The sequence below is a fragment of the Trichomycterus rosablanca genome, chromosome 1 (genome assembly GCF_030014385.1).
Source record: "Trichomycterus rosablanca isolate fTriRos1 chromosome 1, fTriRos1.hap1, whole genome shotgun sequence".
Taxonomy (NCBI): domain Eukaryota; kingdom Metazoa; phylum Chordata; class Actinopteri; order Siluriformes; family Trichomycteridae; genus Trichomycterus; species Trichomycterus rosablanca.
The window spans coordinates 25,562,270-25,583,484 of record NC_085988.1 but is presented as its reverse complement, the minus strand read 5'-3'; the positions used below and the strand labels follow the sequence as shown (position 1 = coordinate 25,583,484).

The window sequence follows — 21,215 nt, the reverse complement described above, 5'->3', positions numbered from 1 at the left end:
TTATTATTATTATTATTACTACTATTGCATGTAGCCTAATGCAAATTGGGTCCTAAAAGAGACACACAATCTGAATGGTGTCTCTGTTCTTGTGGAAAAAACATGCTGCCCATACTGTTATAAGACCTAAGAAAGAACTGTCCCTGAACACTGCTAGTAACAGTTAAAATTCTTTTAAGGGGTAGTATGAGAGCTGCTCATAACATTTGGTTAAATACAAATGCAATGTTTGATTATACATGTCCCTTACAGCCTGTATGTGTATTTACCCAGATATACCACAACCCACACACTAAAACTGTGTTAAAAGTCATGTAAATATCCCAGTATAAATGCATTCAACGTTTTCCTTTCTTTAGTCTCATTTGACAAGTGCAGCTCCCAATGGCTAGACTGTCTGGCCACTCATCAGCTGGGATTCAAACACCTGATCAAGATGCTTTATATACTGTACTGTTTCTACCAAAACCCACTCAAAATGAACAGTTCCCTGTTTTACCCTCACATTTGCATTAGTTTTGTTTAATGGCTACTTGCTGTGCTGAGTCACATTTAAGTTAGTCTTTCTTTTAATCACTCATGTAAAATAATATTTGCTTTATTTATACTGCAATGAAATCAGAGACAAGTGAAAGTACTGTGTTTAACTTGCGTTTCAGCTAAAAAGTACTCATATTGCATGGTACATAAAATACATTTTATATTTTAGCTCTTTTAATATAATCTGATGCACAGTCAAAATGCCTCTTTAAATGCTGACTTGGTGATAACTCAATTTTGATGCAAGAAAAACAAAACAATTTAAATAAAAATATTTCTACTATGTGTCTGTAAGTAGTCAGTAATACATTGTAGCAGTATCTATTCCGAATATGACAAATTGTTATGTATATACAGTATATATACACTAGACTGCCACAGCCTTTGAGCAAGGCCCTTTGTTCTTAACTGCTTGAATTATATTAGGTCACAACTGTGAGTACCTTTGGATAAAAGCTGAATGCTATAAATGTGTATTAGATTAACATTTACTTTAAAGGTAGAAAGCTTATCTATCACACAAACTATTTAGTGTGACTGTGTCTTTTTCAGTGCTTTGCAAAAACTTGCACAGACAAACTACAAGCCTTCTGAACAGATTAAACCAAACTAGAGGTCTTAGGCAATGCATAGTAGCATTATGCTTATATAAAATGAAATGAAGCCTATAAAGTGAAACATGGTTGGGGATCCATAATGTTATTGGGCTGCTATGCTGGAAGCTGTATTTGTGGAACATTCAAATCAGAAATTTATCAGAGCATTTTAGAGTGAAATGTGCTTAAATTGGTCATATAGTACCACGAGCACACATCAAAAAGTATACAAGAAAGGTTAAAATGGAATAAATGGACTGTTTTAAACTGGCCAGCAATTCTCAATCCAATTGAAAATCTTTGGAAAGAGCTGAAATCTGCTGTTGGGAAAAGGAACTCTACATTCAAGAGCTTTAGAGAATTGCAGTGGAAGCTTGAAAGAAAGTACCAGCAGATTGGTGAAAAACAGGTACAAAAAAGTTTGAAAGCTCTTATTGTTACCAAAGGCTGTGCAAACAAGTATCATGGATGGGTGCCTTTAATCCTGTCTATGTCATATACCGTGTTTCTTATGTACTTTTTTTTAAATAACAGCATGTATGATTAACAGCTTAACTTCTTTGTTGAATATATCTGGGCATGCTATTAGAATATTCTAGTGCTATTTATTTTATTAGGGTTTTAAAGTCATGTTTTACACACTTTGGTTACATTCATGAGGACAGGTAATCATTGGGTACACAATATTCATCAGTTCAAGTTTTTAATGTCATACACCATCATGGACAATTTTCTATTTCAATTCACCTCACTTGCATGTCTTTGGACTGTGGGAGGAAACCAGAGCTCCCAAAGGAAACCCACAAAGACACAGGGAGAACATGCAAACTCTACACAGAAAGGACCCAGACCACTCCACCTGGGAATTAAACCAAGGGCCCTCTTGCTGTGAGGTGACAGTGCTACCCACCAAGCCACCATGCTATTCTAGTGGTACAAAGTTGGTATATCCAATAATTTCTAAAGATACTGCCTTTTTATACTAAACAATCGAGAATGCCAAGAATGTTGACCACAACTGTGGGTGTGTATGTGCGCGTGTGCATAAAGTTTTCTTACCCGCATGCATTTTTCTTTTCTTTTGGTCCGGCTTTGTTCCCTGTGTGGACAAGGTAAACAAACACAGCTTATTAAGCATATTACAAAAACTAGGCTCAAACCTTAATGTATATTTTGGTGTTTATTGTTAAATAACATTACAAAGCCGCTCAGGTGGCGCAGCGGTAAAGTACGCTAGCGCACCAGAGTTGGGTTTCTAGATACATCGTATCGAAACTCAGCTCTACCTTTCCGACTGGGTTGGGCGGCAGTATGAACAACGTTTGGCTGTTGTTCACGGGCTTAGGGGTAGAGTCGGAGCATAGGTCATCATAACTGGTACAACTGCGGCCCCAGCTGGTTGATTGACGGCGCCTGCACAGGGCTGAGGAATAACATTGAGGGGGGTGTGACCCTCCGTGCGCAGTGTCTCTCGGTGTATGAACTCGGCTCGTGCAGGTGAAAAATGCAAGTCTGTACTGATTGCGTGCCGGAGGGGGCGCAAGTCAGTTGAGTGGCATCCTCAGTCAGCGGCAAAAGGGTCGAATCAGTATAGAGGACACAATCAGGGTAATTGGACACGACTAGAATAGGGATAAAAATTGGGGGGGAAAAGTGGGGAAAAAAGGATAATTAAAAAAAAATAAAAAATAAAAAATAACATTACAAGACACAGTCAGCTTTAAAATTATTGGCAACCGTGGTAACAATCTCATAAAAGAGTTATAAGGGTTTGCCTTAGGTTTGCCAAGTTTAAATGAAAACTTGAAAACAAATGGAATGAAATGGAAAATCATGGATAACTACTTAGGAGTTTCTAAACACAATCAGGTAACTGGACAGACTAGTTGGGAGGAAAATTGGGATAAATGAAAAAAAAAAACAGTTCCTAAACACAGAGCAATTGTTATGACAAAAATATTTGTAATCATTCTCTTCTTCTTGGAATAAACTGCTCGATTTTTCTGACCTTAGATTACACAAATCGAACACAAAGCACATTTTTAATTACTTCTTTATACTGGCACCAGGAGTACCAGTACTTTGAGCCTGGCTATATGCAATACTCAGACAAAGCAGCTAGAGCCAAACAAAAGTGTTTGTTGCTTATTCATAGAAGTGAATTCATGTGTTTTAGCCACAATTGCTAATAGGTGTAATAAATCAAGTATACAAAGTAAGTCATATGCTTCCAACTTTGCAGCAACAGTTTAGGGAAGACCCTTTCCTGTTTAGGATGACTGTGCCCCTGTTCACAAAGCAAGCTCTATAAAGACATGAAGAAAAGCTTGGTTTAAAGAAACACAGAGCCCTGACCCAAGTCCCACTAAACTGCTTTGGAATAAATTGGAAAATCAATTAAGGTTTTCTTGACCAACATTATTGTCCAGCCATACAAATGCTCTGTTGACTGAACAAGCACAAATTCTCACAGACATTTTAAAATGTTGTGAGAAGCTTTCTCAGAAAAGGTGCTGCTGTTATAGCTGAAAAGATCACATATAGGTCCATCTTTTTAATACCATTTGTATTTGAAATGGAATGTCCAGCAAGCTCATGCTCAGATGTCCAAATACTTTTGGTCATATGATATATATGGTTTGTTTTACAGGTATGAAGACTCCTCTTACAGATGAGAACTCAGGATGTGGTTTAACAGCTAACAACAAATGCCAGTTTGACCAGGGCTTACATATACTTTCTTACTTTTACACACACACACACACTGGCTATGTGAATGATCTTACTGTTTTTTGTGTGTCTTCTCATAGCTAGGTGTGAACTCGTCTTCGTGCTCCTCTGGTTCTTCTGGTACCAAACAACTCCTTTAAAAGAAAAACACAAAATGCAGCTCTATTGACCTGATTGTGCATGAATGTGAAGCTGATGAGTACTGATGTTTGTGCCTGACTGCTAAAGTCCGAGGGGCCCTGCTTTTGGGGTGTGAGCAACAGCAAATCTCTTTGGCTGAACCGAGTGCATTAATATGCACAATAACATTGTATGAGCCCAAGTGGCATATGTAAAAAAAGTCCTCATGAAAGTTAGAACCCTGAGCGATCGGGACTAGCTGGTTAGGATAAAAACGTATAGCTCTTAACAGTTGTTAGGGCTCTGGGTTATTGATTGTAAATTTGATGGTTTAACCCTTTGATGCACAACCTGGGTCAAAAGTGACCCAACTGAGTTTTTATTTTCTATATCTTTGCAATACATTAATTTAGTCATTCAAGCTTACATGAATTTTTCAATTAACTTGTTTCTGATCATCACAAATCCTTATTTCAGTTTTATATTATACATTTTTGTATCACTACCCTTCTAATGCACAACATGGGTCAAAAATTATGTATTTACTATGGAATTTGACAGAAACTACTGACATTTGTAAGTGTTTGTACTCAAAAACATATTTACTGATCTTTTGAAAGACAACCAAAAATTAGGCCCTTGAATCTTGAATATGTCCAATACTATTTGCTTGCTAGCTGTTTACATATTCTAGTATAGATAGCTTTTATTAGCTAAGACAGCAAATACATGAATAACTGACAAATGTGCATATGAAAATATTCTTGAATGGATGAATATTTTTGACCCATGTTGTGCATTAGAAGGGGTTTGCTTAGCTTGTGCATCAAAGGGTTAAATTCCAGCTCTGCCATGCAGCCACTGTTGGGCTAGTAAGCAAGGCTTTTATCCCACTCATATCCTGCGCTGTGACCTTGGCTTTAAAAAAAAAACAAGCTGGTATACTGTGGGAAAAATGTCATTGGGCTGTTCATGAATATATGTATTTATGACAATTAAGGCATACTTTCTTGTAAAAAAGCAAATAATTAAAAGTTTAGCATGTTTGAATGAAGGTTTTTTTTTTTTTTTTTTTCATTTCTCCCAGTTTTCCTCCCAATCTAGTTGTATCCAATTACCCGATTGCATTACACTTCCTCTCTACTGATGCTGATCTCCACTTCTGATTGAGAAGAGCGAGAATGACACATGCCCCATCTGCAGTAGCCGACTGCATCTTTTCACCTGCGGATCAGCTTTGTGTACAGAGAGCCACACCCTGATCAACGCATTATTCCTCGACAATTGTTGTTCATGTAGCCACCCAGCCCAGCCAGATGGCAGAACTGAGTTTCGAACCGATGAGTTCAAAATGTCAGCTCTGGTGTGCTAGCGTGTTTTACCGCTGCGCCATCTGAGCGGCATATTTGAATGAAGTTTGAACAGAAGTTTTAATAGAGGTGTCCTCTGATTACCTGCTCCCAAATAAAACTCAACATTCCAAGACTATCAAATAACAAATCTTTGATTTTATATCAACAGCTGTGCTGCCATACTAATCCATTCTAAATACTGGTCAAGCATTCAAAATGAACACAGGAAGAAAGAATTAGGGCTGACCTGAAGCGGGCAATGGGGTGCTGGCTACAGGTGAAGTGCTCAGGGAAGTTTGACTTGAAGAGGCGAGTGGAAATTCCTCTCCACTTCATGCAGTCCTCACACTGAAGCCATGACACATCCCTAAACACAAAATAAACACACAAAATAAGTGTGCTTCATTTTCCAGAACAATGAGTAGGCATCAAATTAGAGAAAACACCAACATAAAGTATAGAAATAAGGTGATAGGCCACCTTAAGTTACCAGAACAGCATCAATACACCTTGGAATTTATTTGCACTTCTCCCAAATATTTTCCCTTAATTATGGTCCAAAATGGTGATGGTCCAAAATTTTTCTACACTTATTGAGTTAGGTTGAGATCGGGTGACAGCAAATAGCATATGCATATGATTTACACCACCAAACCATTTAGTGACGGCTCAACTCCAATGCTTGAGGTCATGAGCAGGTGATCAGTCAGAATAACTATGTATTGATTATCTATGACCCTTTTCAACAAAGAAACAAGAAAACCCAAAACATGCCAGCTAACTGCCACCTCCCTCAAGATAACTCAAACTTCTTGAATGTAGTCAAGCATTTGGGCCCTTACTGTTCTCTTAGTGAACTGCTATAATAGAACTAGTTAATAAAAACAGTAACCAGTTGGGCAGTTTCTGTGTGTGAAACTCCTGTCCCATGTAGTATATAAATGAACCTTTTTAAACGTTACTTGCCATCGTTTTTTTTTCTATTTATGCATTTCTTCCATTTTCTCCCCAATTTAGCATAGTTAATTTGTTAATCACGGGATCCATGATTGCAGTCGAGGTGGGTATATTGTCCCTTACACCTCCTCCGACCCGCACGCAGCCCTTAGTGGAACCCTTTTTACTTATGCACTCTGCACAGGTGCCTCTCTACCTGCCAATCAGGGTCCTTACACAGTTTTTGAAGACCCCACCCAGTCCGGTCATCCCGCCCTAGCAGAGATGTGTCTGCTGCAGGCACTGCCAACAAATTGCCTGCTAGATGGCACCCAGCCGACTGGGGACAACACCCAGTTTTGAACCAAAGAGTTCAGAATCTCAGCGTGGGTGTGCTCGCGGAATATCCCGCTGCGCCACCTGGGCGCTCCTCTTGCGATCTTAATACAAAACTGAAATTAACTAGGCCTTATTAGCATTTTATACATGTCAGAGAACATGGCAAGTTTGACTTTGTTATCTGTATATAATGTATGTATATATTTATTTATTCACAGATTTAATATGTTAGCCCATTAAATAGTTATTATAAATAATCAATATTAGGAGTCATAAAGATGCATTTGGTGCGTTATGGTCCATCTCTTCATTGAAGAACCATGACTGGTCACTAAATTGAACATCATCTTTTCTTCTATATTAGGCTGACCAGAAATCAGGTCACTTTGTCTATATTTGGGCAATGCAATTAAATATGTACAATATTTCACCACATGATTCAGTAGGCTTTGCAGCCTGCTGCTGTTTTTCTATAAGATGATTAACTGATAAACCTCTTGCTTTCAACCCCGGTTTCTATTAATATCCGACTGCAGAATTGAAATGGTTTCCGCCCTTTTATCACTATCAGCCTGCTTGAGAACTGGTGAGGGTTCCGTATATGGGCGTCAAAAAAGTAAATCATAAAATGTTTGGCTAGACATATGAAGTCTGTGGTTTAACGGAAATCTAGCAGCCATTGTTTTTAGCTTGGCACCCATTATGTTTTTACCCACCAAATAACAGCATACTCCAACTTCAGAGAATTACAATAGGAGTGTTCAGTTTAGCTTTTAAAACTAATTTTGTCCAAATACATTCATATTTGAGTTTAATCATTTTGTGGTGGAAAAACCTTTGATGAAATACCTCAAAGAATTTTATGCTTGTTTATACTGACAAAATCTCACATGGAAACTTGGTGAGTGCAATAAAAAGGAAAGAAAATAATCACACTTATATGCTCCCACTGCTGACCTTGTACTACAGTGGAAGATTTCACCATTAACAGAGATTTCTTAGCTGGAACATAGTAACTGGTCAAAACCAGCTGGAACTGTGTTTTGGAGGTCATACAATGCAACTGACACACTTTTTGTCAAGTACTCCACTTTCCAGTAGCATTCCATTGTAGCAGTATTTTTTGAATATTGCAATCACTTGCTGGCTGCTATATATACTATTATATATAATTAATGTAGCTTAATATAACAGTAGCTGCCCAGTGCTGCCACTGTCTCATGCAGTGGGTGAGCGGTGTTCTCCATTAGGGATGACAGCTAATGCCAAGTTCACACTACATGACTTTCCAAGTGGTCAGGTCGCTGTATAGTTCACACTACACAACTGGATCTCTTGCACTCGGGAGTCTTTCAAGTCGGTGTGGCTTTCACACTACACAACTGATCGGCGATAGGGGGTTTCACACTACACCATCTATCACCAACTGGAATCACAGGCAAGCTTCTCTGGTCACCCAAACGTTTTGTCACGAAAACAAACGCGAGAAGTGATGAAAGGTTTAATGATACCACGTCCAAAAATGCACATCAACAACTAGCAAGCGATAAAAGTTTGTGTGCTGATGTGCAGCATAAAAACAAAGAGGAAAAATTAATGAATCTGAGTGGATTTGGCTACATGAACAGCAGGGATTGTTCTATAGTGAGTTGGAGGTTATTAAATATTTTTTGCAATGCAGTGTTGGTGTTATGTGTTGTAGAGAACAATAAGATCAGAAATACTGTATAAAACTTGTGTGTGTGTGCCGATGTATTCTGATATAAACTATATTATGCCCCTGTCCCACCTTTTTACATCTCCTCAGCTGCGTTTCCCCTCACACCGTATCTTGCGTTCTTATTGGCTGTTCGACATAGCACTAATTGCCAGTTGGGCAACTCAGATCCAGATATTTGATGAGCTAGATATCTCTCTTTGGTCGCCGAACGCTCGGCGAGCCGCTCAAATCGAGTTGTTGAGTAGTTCACACACAGCGATTGAGAGCCAAGTTTCAATCGCCAAGCAAACGCCGAGTTGCTCCCGAGCCGGCAAATCTAGCGCCGACCAGTCGGCGAGCGAAAATCAGGGCAAAAATCGTGTATTGTGAACTAGGCATTAGCCATCATCCTTCTTTCCCCTACCTGCCTCCACTGAGTCCAGGGTGCAGCCCAGGACAGAACTCGCCTTCCTAATCAGTTTGTCCAGTTTCTTCCTGTCTTCTGCAGTTATTCCACTACTTCCCAGCAGACAACTCCATAGAAAATGGCTGATGCCACCACCGAGTCATAAAAATAATTGAGAAGAGCCCCTTGTATTCCTCAGCAAATGAAGTCTCCTCTAGCCTTTCTTGTACAGTGCTTGTGTATTGTCAGACCAGTTCAGTTTATTGTTAAGGTGAACACCCAGGTACCTACAACCCCTGGCAAAAATTATGGAATCACCAGTCTCTGAGGATGTTCCTTCAGTTGTTTAATTTTGTAGAAAAAAAGCAGATCACAGACATGACAAAAAACTAAAGGCATTTCAAATGGCAACTTTCTGGCTTTAAGAAACACTAAAAGAAATCAAGAAAAATAATTGTGGTAGCCAGTAACAGTTAGATTTTTTAGAACAAGCACAGGGAATAAATTATGGAATCACTCAATTCTGAGGAAAAAATTATGGAATCATGACAAACAAAATAACACTCCAACACATCACTAGTACTTTGTTGCACCACCTCTGGCTTTTATAACTGCTTGCAGTCTCTGAGGCATTGACTTAATGAGTGACAAACAGTACTCTTCATCAATCTGGCTCCAGCTTTCTCTGATTGCTGTTGCCAGATCAGCTTTGCAGGTTGGAGCCTTGTCATGGACCATTTTCTTTAACTTCCACCACAGATTTTCAATTGGATTGAGATCCGGACTGTTTGCAGGCCATGACATTGACCATATGTGTCTTTCTTCAAGGAATGTTTTCACAGATTTTGCTCTATGGCAAGATGCATTATTATCTTGAAAAATGATTTCATCATCCCCAAACATCCTTTCGATATATGGGATAAGAAAAGTGTCCAAAATGTCAATGTAAACCTGTGCATTTATTGAAGATGTAATGACAGCCATCTCCCCAGTGCCTTTACCTGACATGCAGCCCCATATCATCAATGACTGTGGAAATTTGCATGTTTTCTTCAGACAGTCGTCTGCATAAATCTCATTGGAACGGCACCAAACAAAAGTTCCAGCATCATCACCTTGCCCAATGCAGATTCGAGATTCATCACTGAATATGACTTTCATCCAGTCATCCACAGTCCACGATTGCCTTTCCTTAGCCCATTGTAACCTTGTTTTTTTCTGTTTAGGTGTTAGTGATGGCTTTCTTTTAGCTTTTCTGTATGTAAATCCCATTTCCTTTAGGCGGTTTCTTACAGTTCGGTCACAGACGTTGACTCCAGTTTCCTGCCATTTGTTCCTCATTTGTTTTGTTGTACATTTTCTGTTTTCAAGGCATATTGCTTTAAGTTTTCTGTCTTGACGCTTTGATGTCTTCCTTGGTCTACCAGTATGCTTGCCTTTAACCACCTTCCCATGTTGTTTGTACTTGGTCCAGGTTTTAGACACAGCTGACTGTGAACAACCAACATCTTGTGCAACACTGCGTGATGATTTACCCTCTTTAAGGAGTTTGATAATCCTATCCTTTGTTTCAATTGACATCTCTGGTGTTGGAGCCATGATTCATGTCAGTCCACTTGTTGCAACAGCTCTCCAAGGTGTGATCACTCCTTTTTACCTGCATACTAACGAGCAGCTTTAATCTGATGCAGGTGTTAGTGTTTGTAATGAAAATTTGCAGGGTGATTCCATAATTTTTTCCTCAGAATTGAGTGATTCCATAATTTATTCCCTGTGCTTGTTCTAAAAATCTAACTGTTACTGGCTACCACAATTATTTTTCTTGATTTCTTTTAGTGTTTCTTAAAGCCAGAAAGTTGCCATTTGAAATGCCTTTAGTTTTTTGTCATATCTGTGATCTGCTTTTTTTCTACAAAATTAAACAACTGAAGGAACATCCTCAGAGACTGGTGATTCCATAATTTTTGCCAGGGGTTGTATATGTGTTGATGATCTCAATAATCTGTCCCTGGATGTTCACCGGTTTTGGTGGTTGTAGCCTAGTCCTACGAAAGTCCACCACCAGTTATTTTGTCCTGCTGGTGTTGATTTGAAGGTAGCAAATAAATAATTACCTTAACAATGCACATTTCCCCCTGTGGGATAATAAAAGGCTGTCTTATCTTATATTATATTATATATTTATGTATAGTTTGTTTAGAAAGCAGGTTACACAACCTGCACTCATGTTAAGAATTTTACCTCTGAGCTGCGTAAAGGCATTGTTTCCATTCATAAACATGTGGGCTAAAAACTGTTTATGCTACAGCAAAAGCATCCTGGGACAGAGAGGGTGGATGAACTGTGTAACAGATACCATGATGTCATTAGTCAATTTTCAGAAATGGCTCTGATGCACAATGACATTTTTTCAAAAGCTCTGATGCTATACATTTTCCACTTCTAAAAATAACCAAACATGACCGTTCCGCTTTAAGTAATTTTACTTATTCTATATTCTATATATAACTGAAATAATGCAATAATCTGTAATCAGTAAATAATCTTTTAAGCGCTTTTACACATACTAAGCAACTGAACTATTCTACCACAATTGAGTTCATTCCAACAAGTATAAAATGTTATGCATTAGTATTATTCACATGCTATAGAGCACTCTGTTCTTAGTCCTTACAGCAACTACCCCAAAAATGCAGCTCAAAGTATCCGCCTGTGGGTTTTCAGTGGAGAATATGCGATCAATTTACTGTGAAACACTATACTTGTCTGTCTAATTACAACTGAAAAAGTACATCTTACAGTTCTTGCTCCTCCTCATCTTCTTCATCCTCCTCCTCTTCCTCCTTTTTCTCCTCCTCCTCCTCCTCCTCCTCCTCCTCCTCATTTTCCTTTTTTCTACACTCCAGAGCTCGAAATGCTTTTTCTTTTGCCTTCTTTTCCATTTTTTCATGCCAGTAATCATTAAGTTTAAGGCCAAGAGCAGCCAAAGTAAGTCTGAAAAAAAGAAAAAAACAATTATAACTGTTACATCTTTTAAATCAAAGCCGAATGTGTTTTCGAGTCACTAGATATGGGCAGGTATAGTAAAAATCATAAGAAAATGACAATATCCTAAAATATTCTGAAAGACATTTGTCATACTTTTTAAGCAGTAAAGAGTTGTATATAGGCATGTAAATAGCTTGAATATAAATAATACATATTATAATTATTTGTAACCCTACAGTTACCTGTAAATAAATAAAGTCATCAATTTAACCAATCAACTAGTTTATTCTTAATGGACATATAAAATGTATTCAACTATACTTCCAATGCATATATCCTATTTTCATTTACACATAATGACATTATAACACTTCTGTGACTTATTTATATACATTAGGACATAAAGAAATGCTTGGTTTAAAGAAACTCCAGTGGCCTGCACAGAGCCCTGACCTCACTGAACAGCTTTGGAATTATCTGGAACATCGGCTGAGGCTTTCTTGACCAATATCAGTGCCCAGCCATACAAATGCTCTTTTAACTAATTGGACAGAAATTCCCACATAAATACTTCAAAGTCTTGTGAGAACTCTTCTCAGAAAAGTGGGTGTTATGGCTAAAATGATCACATAGAGGTCACTCTATTTTGATACCATTTATATATTACCATTAAATAGATAAATAAGCTGTATATACACACATATATATTCATATTTCTTTATACAAAGTCAACAAAATTATATATACAACTTTAAAGCAAATAAATGAATTGGGGACATATAATAAATACATATAATACATATATACATATAATAAATAACAACAAATGTGTGAAGATCTACACTCTGGTAGTTTTACTATACCTGTACTCTTTGGTGTACTCAAAGTCCTGCTTATTATGAGCTGGTTTCAAAAAGTTACACTCTATAACTCCAATTACTCCCACGCCTGATCTTTGACCTGAGGACTGCCAAAAAGAGGAAAATGACCAAATATATATTTAAAAAACCATAAAAAGGGTAATATGTTCTAAAAATCAGTGTATAGTTTTGTAAGTCTTTCGAAAAGCAGTAAATAGGACCTAGTAGTAAATTGGACATTTTATTTAAAAAAAACGCAGTACAAAAAATCTGTGATTTATTAAGCTCTAAAATCTTGAGCTGATAAAAGTTAAAAAAAAGTCAATGTCTTCACTAATCAACGTAATTGTATTTTGTAAATATTTAGAATTATCCCTTAAGATTTCCTGAATTATTATAAACTGTAGATGGTGAAGGACTAAATTATTTGCAATCTTGCATTGAGAACTGTTTTTTTTTTTTGGACCAATTGGTAATTCTTTATAGAAGTTTGGCACAAAGTGGCACAAGTGGTGGATCCTCATTTTATATACAATCATGATTTCCTCACCTATTTTACAATTCACCTGCTTATTATGGAATGTTGTAACTTAAATATTTTATAAACCACTATAATTCACGTCTGGTTTGCCGTTTCAAATTATTTTGGATGTGTTGCAGGCATTAAATTCTAAAAGTGTCTGTGTGTGTGTGTGTGTGTATGTGTGATTGGGTACCTTGATCTGGCAGCCCACTTTCTCATAGGACTTGATAAGCCTGTTGTTGTGGTACATCATGATGCCATAATGTTCTTTGTTCTTTTGGTTAAAGCCAAATGTAATCTTTACTCGCTCATTCTGATTTCAGAGGGTCAAGAAAAGTGCACAAAAAAGAGAGAAATGTTGACAGAATAGATACTGTATATTCGATATGATGATTGTGTTTTATTTTCAGATCATGAAAATTATTTGAAAATTATTAATACTTTTCATGACAGTAAATACAGTAAATAGTTTTATGAACAAGTAAATAAATGAATGTTTGTTTTTCTAATTTGGCAACTATAAAATACCTTTTAGAATTCTAGTATCAAACAACAAAATGTAAATCATTTAAGAACTTGAGCAGATGTTTTATTATTCACAGTAACATTTGGGGACAAAGGTTTACAATTCATAAACTGTAGAGAATAAAGACATTAATTTTAGAAGCTGATTCTAAAGTGCTAAATAAATACATATTAATATTTTAACACACATGAGTATAAGAGGGATACTAGCCACACTTAATAACTTGACTGTAAAGCTAGCTGACTGAAAATAACACATATGTTGGTCAGAATATTAGCCAAGACTTGACATCAGACCTGACTGACTGAAGAGATGGTTAATACCCTATAAAACACTCATAGCCCCAACATAAAATTTGCTTGTCCCAAGACGCTAACTTGGTTTCCCAATGCTGTAAAAGGATACAATGAACTGAGGTTTGTAGACATCGTTCTCAATCAGAGACAAACTCCTGGCTACTAGTTTGGTCTGAACTTTCTTCTCCCTAAGATTGATCTGAATCCTGGGTTTCAGATACAAAATACTGAGATACGCCTGAGTACAAAATGAGAGACACACAAAGACATAAACATAAATAAGCACTTTATATAATTGCATTCAGCAAGTAAAATAATTTATCCATGTCATTCTACACACTTTTTATTTCTTACTTACTCTTAAAGAGTAGTCCATTTCTGGAACTATATGGTCAGTTCTCCGAGGTCCGAAGTAATTCCTCTTTGTTTTTCCCTCCATAACCTCTGAATGGATCTCTGGAAGCCGAATATCCTCCAGATCTGCATCAAAGTCAAATTCAGGCTTCCCGTCCTTGTTTCTTTAAGAGAGAACACAGCATTACTTTTTAATTCATGAGCTCCGTCCCCAACTTAATATATAGGATCTCATTGTCAAAAATGCTAAAAGATACACAACTAAAATCAAAAGTACAAAAGTACTTTTTTTTGTTCCAGCATAACTGTGCCTCTGTGCACAAATCAAGTTAGGACATGATTGACATGTTTATTGCTACTGAAGTCGAGTGAACACAGTGAACACAATCCAAAATGAAACCTTGAACCTGATCTCAACCCTATTAAGAATATGTACAGGGGTTGGACAAAATAACTGAAACACCTGGTTTTAGACCACAATAATTTATTAGTATGGTGTAGGGCCTCCTTTTGCGGCCAATACAGCATCAATTCGTCTTGGAAATGACATATACAAGTCCTGCACAGTGGTCAGAGGAATTTTAAGCCATTCTTCTTGCAGGATAGTGGCCAGGTCACTAGGTGATGCTGGTGGAGGAAAACGTTTCCTGACTCGCTTCTCCAAAACACCCCAAAGTGGCTCAATAATATTTAGATCTGGTGACTGTGCAGGCCATGGGAGATGTTCAACTTCACTTTCATGTTCATCAAACCAATCTTTCACCAGTCTTGCTGTGTGTATTGGTGCATTGTTATCCTGATACACGGCACCGCCATTGGATGCACAAGTTCCTCCAGAATGGTTCGGTAGTGACTAGCACAAGTATTGGGCCAAGGGAATGCCATGATATGGCAGCCCAAACCATCACTGATCCACCCCCATGCTTCACTCTGGGCATGTAACAGTCTGGGTGGTACGCTTCTTTGGGGCTTCTCCACACCGTAACTCTCCCGGATGTGGGGAAAACAGTAAAGGTGGACTCATCAGAGAACAATACATGTTTCACATTGTCCACAGCCCAAGATTTGCGCTCCTTGCACCATTGAAACTGACGTTTGGCATTGGCACGAGTGACCAAAGGTTTGGCTATAGCAGCCCGGCCGTGTATATTGACCCTGTGGAGCTCCCGACGGACAGTTCTGGTGGAAACAGGAGAGTTGAGGTGCACATTTAATTCTGCCGTGATTTGGGCAGCCGTGGTTTTATGTTTTTTGGATACAATCCGGGTTAGCACCCGAACATCCCTTTCAGACAGCTTCCTCTTGCGTCCACAGTTAATCCTGTTGGATGTGGTTTGTCCTTCTTGGTGGTATGCTGACATTACCCTGGATACCGTGGCTCTTGATACATCACAAAGACTTGCTGTCTTGGTCACAGATGCGCCAGCAAGACGTGCACCAACAATTTGTACTCTTTTGAACTCTGGTATGTCACCCATAATGTTGTGTGCATTGCAATATTTTGAGCAAAACTGTGCTCTTATCCTGCTAATTGAACCTTCACACTCTGCTCTTACTGGTGCAATGTGCAAGTAATGAAGATTGGCCACCAGACTGGTCCAATTTAGCCATGAAACCTCCCACACTAAAATGACAGGTGTTTCAGTTATTTTGTCCAACCCCTGTAAGTCATCCAGCACACCGTTGCAGAGTGTTCAAGCTCACAAGTACAAATCTCAGCAGAGCCATTACTTACCGTTTTAATTTACACAGTTCATAATGCATTAGATGTTTTTAGCTCATGTAGTAGTGCAAAGCTTTCCCCATACCTGCGGATGTTCCATATAAGGATCTTGGTACCCTTCTTGCCTGGGATGGAGTCCAGCTGTTCTTGCAGCTCTGCCTCAGACTTAAACAGAGAGTGGGTGAGTATGGCTCTCAGACTAGCCTCAGAATCCTCTGTTATTACTAATGACTGTGAGCAAGCTATAGTTAAGGAGAAAAGAAGGCAAAACACATTCACACATACAAACAGGCATGGGTGCATGGATGGATGGATAGACAGACAGACAGATATACAATGGGAAATACAAATTTATCTTCCACTAACTGCATCTACTGTTGGTTCAAAGCACCTTTTTTGTTATTAAACATTTACAAAAAGTAACTTAGTGAGTAGGTATTTTTGTGCTGCCCTAGGATGGACTGGATTATTCAGGGTGAATTCCTGTCTTGCAGCCAATGTTTCCAGGTGGTGCCAAGATGCACCATACCCTGATCAGGATTTATCAGTTATATACATTTAATACAATGAAAATAAGGTGACACAGAGGACAAGTTCCAACAGATACACTTAAAAATCTTGTGGAGGCCTTCCCAGAAGAGCAAAGGCTGCCACGGTGGAATGTAAAGTTTATAGTTTCGGAATGGAAGGTCCAACAAGCTCATGGTCAGGTCTCAACATCATTTTTGCCATATGGTGTATCTATATAAGTAAAATCCCCATATTTGTTGTTTGAGCAATAATGCAGAAAAAAAGCAAGTGTATATTTGGCCCATACAAAACAATTAGTTAAATTTAGCTTAACTCCACCAATTCCCTCAGTAAGTGGTCAAAGATTCAAAAAGAGTTAGAAGCTTGGCTACAAAAAGTGGCTGACTGTGCTGAAAAGAGCTAAAGGACAGTGACACAGAAACCTATAAAACATATGACTGTAAAAAACAGATAATAAATAAAGCTCATCACATGATTAAAAGGATATTAGTTTGTTGGTTGAATGGTGCTATAGGTACTATAACAGCCTGTGCTTTGATGGCCTGCAGAAAGCTCTGAGATAGCATCCCCACACTCTGACATCCTCCATTCTTGGTAAAGATCAAGGCATCGCGTCCCAAACGCATTGATCCAGACTTAAAACCATTACCATAGATCCCTATAGCCTGATGATTGCCCTTTCCAGAGCCTTTCTCTGTAAAACCAAAACTGCACACAGATAAAGACAGGAGAGAACAATAAAACAAGTTAATATACTGTACAAATGGTGTTATTTTGCTGTATTACATCACATCCAGGACCAAGAACATGATTACAGTCAAGCCGGAAAGTCTGCACACCCCTTTCACCTTCTCCACGTTTTATTACATTACAGACTCATTCTATAATAGATTTTTTTGCCTCAGACATCTACTCACAATCACCAATAATTACAAAGTGAAAACAGGGTTTAAAAAATGGTTTATTTAGGGGTTACATATCTGTACACACCCTCAGCCTAATACTTCGTTGATGCACCTTTGGCAGCGATTACAGCTCCAAGGCATCTTGGGAAAGAAGCTACGAGCTTGGCACACTTGTTTCTGGACATTTTTGCTTATTCCTCTTGGCATATCCCTGCAAGCTCCGTCAGGTTGGATGGGGAGCGTAATTACACAGCCATTTTCAGCTCCTTCCACAGATGTTCGATTGGATTCAGGTCTGGGCTCTGGCTGGGCCACTCAAGGACATTCACAGACTTTCTCTGAAGCCACTCCTTTGTTCTCGTGGCTGTATGCTTCGGGTCGTTGTCATGTTGGAAGGTAAACCTTCGCCCCAGTCTAAGGTCCAGAGCACTCTTGAGTAGGTTTTCTTCAAGGATCTCGGAGTAAGTAGCTGCGTTCATCTTTCCCTCTATCAGGACTAGTCGTCCCAGCCCCGCTGCTGAAAAACATCTCTTCATCATGATGCTGCCACCGCCATGCTTCACTGTAGGGATGGCATTAGCCAGGTGATGAGCGGTGCCTGGTTTCCTCCAGACGTGACGCTTGATATTCAGGCCAAAAAGTTCAATTTTCGTTTTATCAGACCAGAGAATTTTGTTTCTCATGGTTTGAGAGTCCTCTAGGTGTCTTTTGGCAAACGCCAAGCGGGCTGTCATGTGCCTTTTACTAAAGAGTGGCTTCCATCTGGTCACTCTACCATAAAGGCGTGATTTGTGGAGAGCTGCCTGGATGGTTAATCCTCTCATAGGTTCTCCCATCTCCACCAGGATATGCTGGAGCTCTGTCAGAGTGACCCTCGGGTTCCTGCTCACCTACCTGGCCAAGGCCTGTCTTCCCCGATCGGCCGGGATCAGTTTGGCCGGGTGGTCAGGCCTAGGAAGATTTTTGGTGGTTCCAAACTTATTCCATTTATGAATGATGATGGCCACTCTGCTCTTTGGGACTTGTAAAGCTGCAGCATTCTTCAGATCTATGCCTTGACACAATTCTGTTTCTGAGATCTGCAGATAATTTCTTTGACCCCATGGCTTGGAGTTTGCTCTGATATGCACTGTCAACTGTGGGACCTTATATAGGCAGGTGTTGGCAATCCCCAATCATGTCCAATCAATTGAATTTACCACAGGTGGACTCCAATTAAATTGTAGAAACATCTCAAGCAGTATCAGTGACAACCGGGTGTGCACACTTGTGTACATATGATATTTAACATTTTGATTTTTAATAAATTAGCACAAATGTCTAAAAACCTGCTTTTACTTTGTAATTATGGGTTATTTTGTGTAGAATTTTGTGACAATAATGTAATAAATGTAAGTAATGTAATAAAACGTGGAGAAGGTGAAAGGGGTGTGCAGACTTTCCGGCTTGGCTGTATGTATCCATGTACAGACACCCAATTTAACAAAATTGAAAATTAAACAACCACATGTGACCTCCTTATTTTTATCAACTGCTTAAAGTTAAAAACTTGACGTTAAAATCCTAATAAATAAATAAATAAATAGCCCACTTTCAGCCTACTGAAACGTATAATTTGTGTGAATAATTAGTGACAGCTGATTGTGGCACTTCTGAGTATAGCACTGGGTTTTTTTTCGTTGTGGTTTCTATGTTAATGCTGCAACCATCTCTCGCTTGCTTCTTTACCAGCTCAATGCTTGTAAAACCTTTTACCATGCATGTACTGTGTCTAATGCTTGTTCAGTCCTCTAATTTAATCCCCTAATTTACAGATTTTTTACAGATCCAGTGTACATTTGTTTTGTTTATCCAAGGAGGATCTACTGCGATGGGATTACCTAAGGCCTAAATCTTCACTGCTACTCCAATTCAGGGTGGGCTTAAAGTCTATTCCTGACTCACCTGAGCATTTTGTGCAGTTTGCTGGGTGTCATCCCACTGCCGTTATCTGTAAAGCTGAGACACAGCTCTCCTTTTACAGTTTCCACATCAATCCAGATCTGCTTGGCTGTGACTCCGGGGTCAGAAGCATTATCTACCACACAAGAGAGAATTGCAAATTAGTGCTATGACAAAAATGCAGCCTGTGTGGGCTGTGTGGTGCCATGTCACAGAAACCATTCCAGCAGTGACTCCACCCATATTAATAATGTCCGGATTACATTCTGTTACTGACTGAACTCTTGTACAGACATTATGCTTCTTATTTATAATAGTTCTTGTTTGTGATACATGATATATGTGTTTTAATTAAGTTTCTTTTTATCTACACTTACTTTCTTAGAAACCCCTTTTATACATTCAATGATTATTTTAAGATACACCTACAATACAGATTAATTTTGTGGGTATACAGTTAGTAACTGTGCTCTGTACACTTTGTCAACCCCTTCTTACTTCATTTATCGATCAAAAGGGACCTTCATAGGACCATTATAAGCGCTGCAGTAACACTGACATGGTAATAACATGGTAATGTGTTGTACTAGAATGAATGTATCAGGTAAAGCAGTGTTGTTGGGATTTCAAACACCTTAAAGTCAATGCTGGAAAGAGAACAGTGCTCCAAACAATATAAAGCCATCCTGTGATCAGGAGCTGCTCACTGATGAAAAACTAGACTGGCACACATTATGCATTAAAAATCTAATAGATTTCAAGTGCCAAAGAGTGTATTCCTAATAAAGAGGACAGTAGGTTTATTAAACAATGCTGCACTTAATACACTCATAGCAGTGCAAAACACACTACCATATTATTACTGTTTTAGTGTCATTGCAATGCTAAGAATAGTCCACAACCTAATTAACATCTGGTCATTTGGGGTCACTATTGATTGATAAATTGGGTGACAAAGTGGACATAGTAATAAGAGGGCTACAGACAGTATTGTATACCCACAAAGTTCATTTGTATGGTAGGTACAGCATATGAACAATGAGAGTACATACCAGATAGGTGCACCTTATAGAATATGAGGTGATTGTTTTATTATCTGTCTGTTTAATCCTTAGTCAATTATTAATTACTTCAAATATCACCTGAGCTGCCCAAGAAGAATGGATGCCTTTTCATCCTGGTTTTTCTCAAGATTGCTTTAATGTTACTGAAATGACACTATTGGCCTGGGTTTGCTCATTATTGGTTTTAAACCATTTATTTCTGTTGCTTTGTCTGCTGTAAAAAGCCCTTTGACTTTGCCTGTAAAATATTATTTCTTATGTGTAACCAGGTTTGGACATCAACTAAGTATACATATTGATGAGTTATTTAGAATACAAAACTAAATCCATGACACCAGGCTGCTCGGCCTGGTTTTACACTCTTGTCCAATGCCAGCACACTTAGTTCTTTGTGGGAACTCACGCGGTTTTTAAGCTTCAAGAGAGAACTGCCCTGAAGGAGCGGATTTCCCTAGAGGCGGCATACGTCCCTTTTTTGAAGCAGACCCCATCAGTCAATACACATTATGGGCGGGCTGCACCAGTTGGCTCATGTGTCAGGCAAGTATGGGCAAGGTTTTAATTGCAAAACTGCAACAATTAGCATTCTGAGTATGCAAATTGTACATTTAGTTAGATGTACAAAATACTGTACAGTTAAATTGATCAGTGAAAACACTGATTTTTTTTCTTTGAATTTTGCTCAGTTAAATAAAGGCTCAAATGAATTAACAAATCACAGATTTTTGTTTTTATTGCATTTTACAAAATATCTCCAACTTTCTGGACATTCTAGAACTTTCTATA

The 21,215-nt window shown here is 38.5% G+C and overlaps 1 protein-coding gene across 1 annotated transcript in view; it reads right to left on the bottom strand.

Annotated features, from left to right (window-relative positions):
* Positions 1–21,215, bottom strand: part of zgc:152774 (uncharacterized protein LOC553526 homolog) — a 28,709-nt gene that overhangs the window by 6,612 nt on the left and 882 nt on the right. Inside the window, exons 3-13 of the mRNA XM_063001112.1 lie at positions 19,369–19,501; positions 17,007–17,227; positions 16,074–16,221; positions 14,270–14,429; positions 14,021–14,149; positions 13,283–13,402; positions 12,570–12,673; positions 11,518–11,712; positions 5,586–5,705; positions 3,923–4,000; positions 2,196–2,235 (exon numbers count right to left, since the gene is read on the bottom strand). Coding sequence (XP_062857182.1) covers positions 2,196–2,235; positions 3,923–4,000; positions 5,586–5,705; positions 11,518–11,712; positions 12,570–12,673; positions 13,283–13,402; positions 14,021–14,149; positions 14,270–14,429; positions 16,074–16,221; positions 17,007–17,227; positions 19,369–19,501 — 1,448 coding nt within the window. The remainder of the gene's footprint in view (positions 1–2,195; positions 2,236–3,922; positions 4,001–5,585; positions 5,706–11,517; positions 11,713–12,569; positions 12,674–13,282; positions 13,403–14,020; positions 14,150–14,269; positions 14,430–16,073; positions 16,222–17,006; positions 17,228–19,368; positions 19,502–21,215) is intronic.